Consider the following 8,543-nt stretch of genomic DNA (forward strand, 5'->3'; position numbering starts at 1 on the left):
GTAACATTATATACAAAAATTATATTGTTACTTTTAAAAACAAAAACAATGCTTTATGTTTTAAATAAGTACAATGATAATAATTAAAATATTAAACAAATAAACTTTTTAAAATTAAGTAATCATGACAACAACTATAAATATCATTGAACTATATACTATATTTATTTTTATTCATAAATAACTCGCATATAAAACCATTGAGCCAATTGAGATTATATAATTTTAAAAGATGTGTATATTATTAGATAATTCATAACAAACAATGTTTATACCAACTTATTATATTATATAAGAGCTAACAACAACATCATTGATATATATATATATATATATATATATATATATATATATATATATATATATATAATTTTAAATATATTATTATATTTTACGCAACGTACGAATATTCGCCTAATGTCTAATAAACAGGCTAATAAACTACTACAACATGTCTACCACAACATTTTCATCTAGGTACATCCATATTCTCTCTTGCCCATCTTAATCGCTCAACATCCATATTCATATCTAATATATTTATATAATTAATATATAAACATGTAATATATTAAAAGTCTCCATGGAGATTTCTGGATAAGAAAATTTGTCCATGCTTCTGTCTTAGTTATTATTATTATTATTATTTAAAATAGCCCATATAAAATCGGGTCCCAATTAAAGTCTTAGGCTTATTACTTGTCATTATATATATATTAATTCACAAATGGGTTGGTGAACAGGAACTTTTCGTAAATTAGAATTTTGCCACATGATTACTCCTTTTTACATATCTGCCACATTAATTTTTGCTTTACACGGTTCTAACCCCTGTTCTTTAACTGATTTAACACATTGGACACACCCACCGCCTTTATCTTTCCTTCTTTATTTGTTTTTCCCACGTAAGGTCAAACGTTCCTTCACCATTCGTCAAACCTTCCTACTGCTTCTCAACTCTTCTTCCTTTTTCTGTCGATCACTTCTTCAGGTTTGTTTCCTTTGTTTAATTTTTGTTCTTCGTTGTGTATTGTGTGTTTTTCGTTTCCTCTTTGCATCATGGCTCTTCCTTCCACTTCCCGTTTGGAATTCCGACAAGGGGTTTCGTCGTCGGCTTTACCTGCTTCTAAACGGGGACATTCTCCTCGCCTGGCTATGTTTCCTATGGTTAATTTGCCCTCGCCTTTGCCTGTTTATGATGACTTGGGTGATTCAACTTTCATCTGTCAATTTTGTTCCGCCTTTTTCTGGTATGCTGAAAGGGTTTTGTATTTATCAGAAAAGGATCGTCCCTGTTATACGCGATGTTGCAGGTCTGGTGCTGTTATATTGCCTTACCCTCTTCTTCCTCCTCCACAATTATCTTCTTTGTATACTTGTGCTTCTTTTAGGCAGAATATCAGAGCTTACAATAGCATGTTTTCTATGACATCTTTTAGGGCTGTGGTTGATGACGATATTAACAGAGGTGGAGGCCCTTATGTGTTTAAGGTATCTGGTCAGCTGTCACATTCTATAGGTTCTTTTTGCCCTAATGATGGTAAGCCTCCGAGGTTTTTGCAGTTATATATGGTAGACACGTAGCATGAGTTGTCTAATAGGCTGGCAGCTTTCCAGGACCCTACGAAGCAACCTTTGGATCCAGGAATTGTTGAGTTATTGATGGCTATACTTACACTACATAACGAATATGTACGTACCTTTAAAACAGCGAAACAAATTGCTGAAGAAAGAAATTTAGATGAATATGTGGTTTGTCTTTTCAATGATGTTCCGGACAGACGCTACACTCCTCCCGCACCTGGTACTTTGGGATGCATTGTTTTTGGTGACGACTGTGTCAGTAGTAGATACGATATACTTATACATTCTAAGGGTGGTCAGGCACAGCGGGTTAGTAACCTCCATCCAAGTTACATGCCACTGCAATACCCTCTGCTTTTCCCGTATGGTGAGGACGGGTGGTCACCTAGGCCGAAACTTTTCAATGAATCGGGTTCCAAAGCTAGAAACTTAACAGTGAACATGTACTATAGTTATCAGATACACGCACGTTGTAATATACACTCTCTTATACTTAATTCATGTAGATTGTTTCAACAGTTTTTAGTTGATGCTTATACATGTATCGAACAGTCTCGTCTTGAATTCTATCAAAATAATCAGGAACATCTTAGATCTGATTTCATCAGTGGGATCTATGATGCACTTTCTAACGGAGATACAGAAAGCCGTTCTGTTGGTAGACGTGTGCTTTTGCCCCCTTCTTTTGTCGGTGGCCCCCGATACATGTACAACCACTATCAAGATGCCCTCTCCATTTGTAGAGAACATGGGAATCCACAATATTTTATCACCTTTACATGCAATGTGAAGTGGCCAGAAATTAGACGATACATGTTGCTCCATAATCAAAACGATGTACATAGTAGAGCCGATATCATTTCACGTGTTTTCCACATGAAAGTAAAGACCTTTATAAGATTTCTTTAAGAAGACAAAACATTTGGACCTGTAGTAGCACGTAAGTCGTATATATTAATTCTTAGTTAAATATATATACATTATTTTTGTCTCTTTCATTTCTGGGTTACTTTACAATAATTTTAAACGACTTTTTTTTGTAGACCTGTACACAATTGAATTCCAAAAGCGGGGCTTACCTCATTGTCATACGCTGTTGTGGGTTGCTGCATCACATAAAATACAAGAGCCTTCTGACATTGATGCATTTGTTACTGCTGAACTGCCAGATCCATCATCAGAACCATTATTATACCACACCATTACAACGTGTATGATCCATGGTCCATGTGGTTTGCTAAATGTAAATGCTCCATGTATGAAAGATGACAAATGTAAGAAAAAATTTCCAAAACCATTCCAACACTGTACAACCTTTGACAAAGAGGGTTATGCACATTATAAGAGAGATTGTGTGGCACACCATACACTACAGAATGGGATCCAGGTAGATAATAGATATGTTGTCCCATACAATAAAAGGTTATGCAGTCGTTTTGACGCTCATATTAATGTGGAGTACTGTGGTTGGAATATGATGATAAAATATTTGTTCAAATATGTTTCCAAAGGAATGGAGCGGGTGAGGTTTGTTGTTCAGAAAAATGTGTCGGTTGGTCAACGTACCACCTCTTCACAACACATTGTCGTCGACGAAATACGAAATTTTGTTGACGGTCCTTACCTTTGCCCTCACGAGGCTGCCTGGCGTATTTTTGATTTTCCCATTCATGAGCGCGAACCATCAGTCATGATACTCCCAGTTCATCTCCCAGATAAGCAGACAGTTTACTTCAAAGAAAACACTCTCATCCATGATGTTGTTCAACATCCAGATTTCGGTTACAGTCTACTATTAGGATGGTTTGAAAATAATAAGTGGGAATCATTAGGAACAAATCTCACTTATGTTGCGTTTCCCACAAAGTATTGGTGGGATAAGGATGCAAAAATCTGGAAACGAAGAAAACGTATGACAAGCAGTGCGATAGGTAGACTTATATTTGTGCACCCTTCTGCAGGGGAATTGTTCTATCTACGAATGTTGCTTTGTCATCAGGTTGGTTGCACATCCTATGAGGATATCCGTACCGTTTGCAACAAGGTCTATCCAAATTTTCGTGTTGCATGTGATGCATTGGGCCTGATTGGAGAAGAAAAAGAATGGATGACCGCATTTACTGAAGCATCTGAGTGGGCAACTTCATTCCAACTAAGATCACTTTTCTGTCGCTTGCTTCTTCACTGTGACGTTAGCGATCCTATGTCCCTGTGGGAAATTGGATGGAGAAAAATGAGTGACGACTCACTGTACAATATCAATTCACAGAAATTGGGATCAAATTTACATATAGGTGATGCTCATTTACAACAATTGGTTCTGTTTGAGCTGGAAGGAATTCTTCAGTCCTCGACTCCTTCGAAATCGGTCACTGACTTCCATCTGCCAAAACCAACGGAAGAGACAATTAGACTACTGCAAAATCGACTGATTCTAGAAGAGACATCATATGACACAGACACACTCAAAGTAGACCACCAACGCATGCTATCACAATTAAATAGTGAACAACTCCGCATTTATAAGTTGGTTGTCTCGTCTGAAAAAGACGGACAACAGGTTCTCCTGTTCATTTACGGACATGGCGGGACAGGCAAGAGATTTCTTTGGACTACATTACTTGCATACTTCCGCTCTATTGGGAAGATCGCACTTGCTGTGGCTGCATCGGGCATAGCATCATTGTTGCTACCATCAGGTAGAACTGCTCATTCCAGATTTAGTATACCGATTGACCTTTCGCAAAAAGTCGCATGCAACATTTCAAAGAAAACCCTACTTGCAGAGTTATTGAAACGTACGTCTATCATTATCTGGGATGAGGCCCCAATGAATGATAGGCGTTGTTTCGAATGCCTGGACCGTTCCTTAAGAGATATTCTAGATTGTGATACTAAGGTGTTTGGTGGAATGTCCGTACTGTTAGGAGGGGATTTTCGTCAAACATTACCTGTTTCCCCAAAAAGTACAATCTCACATATCATTAGTTTGACTTTACCCAAATCATACCTATGGCCATGTTTTACAGTTTATAAGTTAAACCATAATATGCGTCTAATGAGTACGGGCACCTATTCAGAATCAGAGCTATCTGTATCAGAATTTGCAGCATGGTTACTAAACGTTGGGGATGGTGTTTTAGGAGAATCAGATCCTATTGATAAAAAAGACACAAAATGGATTGAAATACCCTCTTCCCTCACTATACTACCAGGAGAAAATGCATTGAAAAATCTTATAAATTTTGTATATGGTGACGGGATTCTTCTCAATCCTTCTCCATCTGTATTGGCAGGTAGGGCGATTGTATGTCCAAAGAATGATACGGCGAACATAATAAACGAGCTCGTCCTAGAACTTACCCCTAATAAGACAACATCTTATAGAAGTGTTGACACAATAGAATCTAATGGAAACCAATCTTTAGAATTTAGCACTTTCTATCCAGTCGAATACCTGAACGGGCTCACCTTTCCTGCTATCCCACCCCACAAACTATCACTGAAAAATAACACTCCTATTATGCTAATAAGAAATATCAACCAAAGAGAAGGTTTATGCAACGGTACACGGTTAATTGTTACACAGTTATTGCCAAACGTGATACAGGCAACAATAATTACTGGCACATCCATCGGAAAACAAGTGTACCTGCCCCGGATAAAATTTATACACAAAAGTCCTGAAATCCCTTTTACCTTCATTAGAAAGCAATTCCCAGTCAGGGTTTGTTATGCCATGACAATTAACAAAAGCCAGGGTCAATCACTATCTAAAATCGGAGTTTTTTTTGCCGGAACCAATTTTCACACATGGACAACTTTATGTTGCCCTCTCTCGTGCTACATCTCCACAGTCTATTAAAGTACTGATACAATCTGATGTTGGTGGTGCACATAGCAAAACAAAAAATGTTGTCTTTAAAGATTTCTTGCGCACAATTACTATTTATGAGGTCGAATGCATATCCATCTTTTGTAAACATAAATCATCTTACATCAGACTCTTGCTGCCTTTCTGTATTACAATAACCAGCAAAATATGAATATATTTTCTTATAGAACAAATTGCAATCCCTGCCTATCTTCCGAGTCTTCTATCATATTGATGTTCTACAAACATATATTATAATACATCACATCTTTATTGATTGATCATATCATAGTACATCTGTAAACATATACAATTTTCCTTGCAGAAAAACATCTAACATCCAGTTTTTTTTCTCAAACCTTGTGTCAGCCACATGTCTGAAATATTCACTGCAATCTCAGAGCTAGGGTATGCATCTCCGGGAACAGCACTGCAGGTACGCATTCTCCGTACATGGACGCCACAGGTCCGAGGTCATGAAACCTGGTTTTTAGCGGTCGACAAATATGTAAGTTTCTGAACCATCTTATTAATATTCATCCATTCCATTCATAAACTCACTTCCACGTGCTTCCTACTAATATATCAGGGTGATGCAATCCAAATTCTTGGTCAAAGAAAGGATCAAGGCTTTGTACAATCTGCTCTTGCTATTTCTAAATGCTACACGTTGACTAAATATGGATGTGGAGAACCAGACGCATACCAGAAATGGTTACACAATCCAATATACATCGCTGTTGGCACCGCGTCATGTATTACCTCTATCCCAGACACAGTTACTATTCCAACACACTGGTTTAACTTCATACCAAAAAGCCAAATACCAGCTTATATCAACCAATACCCAGGTATTATATTACATAAATGGACCACAAAATATTGACATAACAATACATGTTCTTTTACAAACTACTTTCAATATTAATATGTTGTACATACCTCTTACACAACACGTATGTAACATATTAGTTGTCATTCATTGTGCAGATTTCTTAGGAGTTTTCGTTAAACTGGTGGCCTGTATTAAGAAAAACGATGAACCTTACCTGCTCCTCATTCTAAGGAATGAATTGTAAGTGTTGCACCTTTTGAAAATATACATATATACTGATTACCATACTTAAAACATGCAATCAACAGTGGTGAAGATATTGCGATAAGCTTGTGGAAAGAATGCACTGACGCACCTTCAAAATTTAATCGGAACGCAATTCAGAATGCACCTGCTCCTACTGTCATTGTTGTCACAAACGTCCGAATCATGGATTATGGTGGTACGTTTGATGAAAAACCAATGTGTATTATTACTGATACAACTACCAATAAAAGAATCTAAAATAATCACAAAAACTTCATTTCAAGGTTCATTAAGATTAGGAACTAGTAGTGCAACTCACATATACGTAAATCCACCTATCAAAGAAACAGATACACTTCTGGACAGGTACCGTTCTAAAAACAATATATTATAATCATGTTTATGTCTATACTAACAGTCTCTAAAATTCACAGCTACAAGATAAATGCTGCTTCAATACCTCTGTTTGGACTTCCAGTGCCACTTACAGAGATAAATGAGAAAAAACATTCAGATCTCTTGGTACACTTCTACTCTGTCAAAGTTATATCCACCTTCCCTTTATCAATATTATCATATATATTATAGATTTTGATTCTTTAACAGGAAAAAACTTTTACAGCAGAGGCATCCATAATAGAGTACGTTTTTTCAGATTATTGGTACCAAGTTTTCTGTCCACAGTGTAAGATATCAACACTAAAACAAGGAAAGGACTGGTTCTGTCCATCACACGGAACGATCACCTCTCCAACTCCCATGTAAGTCACAACACCCTCAAAACAAAAATTGAAATATATAAACAAATTCTATGAACTCATATCATTCATGCACATAGGTACAAGCTTATGGCAACAATTACGGACCCAACTTCCTCAATGACGGTTACCTTATCTGACAACGCTGGCTAGAAAATATTTGGAACAACAGCAGATAAACTCATACTAGAAGGCGACCCAAACCATAGGAAAAAATTGCCCAACATTATAAAAGAGACTGAAGGTATCACAAAAAAGATGAAATTAAGGATCACAAACACGTCAACTGAAAGGAACATCCGTTTCATAATAACTGATATCGAAGACAACTCTTCTCAATCATCATCAATAACAACCCCACCTTCAGAAAATACATCCTCCTCTAATGTTCCTCATAAAACACCTACGTGTTCATCCGCACAAAATCAACCCAAAGTCAAGAGGGCATTAAATTTTGAAAATACAGGTAATACTCATTACACGTTAAACAAGTATACCAAAAAAAACAACTGATTGTTAACATTACATCACAGGTATGGACAAATCTGATGCAGGCCCGAAACGAGCACGTCGGTCGCAATAAAGACAATGGCTTTGTGTACCAGTTCTATATTCCTAACCCTTTGTTTATCTCCACTTCTTATTACCTCTGTAGTACCAACCCTTTTACTACTATTCCTACTAACTTAAAAACCATATCATATTTTGCGTATGTAATGTAACCTTATAAAATTACCATGAATATATCAACAGTGTTTACTAGCAGTGCTTACTGAGTCCTATAAAATATTAGATTATTAAAAAAAATCACAACATTTATGACCCCCATTTGCGAAGTTGAGTATTTATTTCCAAAAATGCGAAACTCCAGGGACAATATTTGAAAATTTCTGTTTTCTTCCCCAATTCGCATTCTACTGTGAAATACTTCGCATCTTCATTATTACACCCTTCGCATCCCTTCGCATTTTAACCGAAATAATCAAATGCGAACCACAAAATTTTCATTCTAGATGCGAACACAGTTTAGTTCTTGAACTCTAAACTTGCGAAATCAAAAATTCATATGTTGAACCCATATGTGAATATTAACCCAATTGACTTCAAATTGATTCACAGATATAAACACTCGATTGTTTTACTTTCGCAAAATGAACATCAACAACTCCACAATCGAGTTTTTAAATTCTTGCAAACAACAATTTCACAGTCCTTGACTTCGCGTTTTTCTTCACGAATCATCCCT

The 8,543-nt window shown here is 36.5% G+C and overlaps 2 protein-coding genes across 2 annotated transcripts; both read left to right on the forward strand.

The window, feature by feature from the left end:
• The first annotated feature begins 1,059 nt into the window (after positions 1-1,059).
• On the forward strand, positions 1,060-2,493 carry LOC145010184 (uncharacterized). The gene is made up of 2 exons (XM_078968756.1): positions 1,060-1,540; positions 1,712-2,493. Exons 1-2 carry the CDS (start codon positions 1,060-1,062, stop codon positions 2,491-2,493), a joined length of 1,263 nt encoding a protein of 420 aa, XP_078824882.1.
• A 604-nt stretch (positions 2,494-3,097) lies between these two features.
• On the forward strand, positions 3,098-5,978 carry LOC145010185 (uncharacterized). Its single transcript, XM_078968757.1, has 2 exons — positions 3,098-5,232; positions 5,828-5,978. Exons 1-2 carry the CDS (start codon positions 3,098-3,100, stop codon positions 5,976-5,978), a joined length of 2,286 nt encoding a protein of 761 aa, XP_078824883.1.
• The last annotated feature ends 2,565 nt before the right edge of the window (positions 5,979-8,543 follow it).

Source organism: Lactuca saligna, chromosome 8, assembly GCF_052625555.1.
Source record: "Lactuca saligna cultivar CGN05327 chromosome 8, ASM5262555v1, whole genome shotgun sequence".
Taxonomy (NCBI): Eukaryota; Viridiplantae; Streptophyta; class Magnoliopsida; order Asterales; family Asteraceae; genus Lactuca; species Lactuca saligna.

Bases quoted from the DNA above. Each gene is read 5' to 3' on its own strand.
- LOC145010184 (XM_078968756.1), top strand. From the start codon at position 1,060: ATGGCTCTTCCTTCCACTTCCCGTTTGGAATTCCGACAAGGGGTTTCG. The intron at 1,541-1,711 runs GTAAGCCTCCGA...CCTTTAAAACAG, and splicing joins TTCTTTTTGCCCTAATGATG to CGAAACAAATTGCTGAAGAA.
- LOC145010185 (XM_078968757.1), top strand. From the start codon at position 3,098: ATGGAGCGGGTGAGGTTTGTTGTTCAGAAAAATGTGTCGGTTGGTCAA. The intron at 5,233-5,827 runs GTACCTGCCCCG...ACCTTGTGTCAG, and splicing joins ACATCCATCGGAAAACAAGT to CCACATGTCTGAAATATTCA.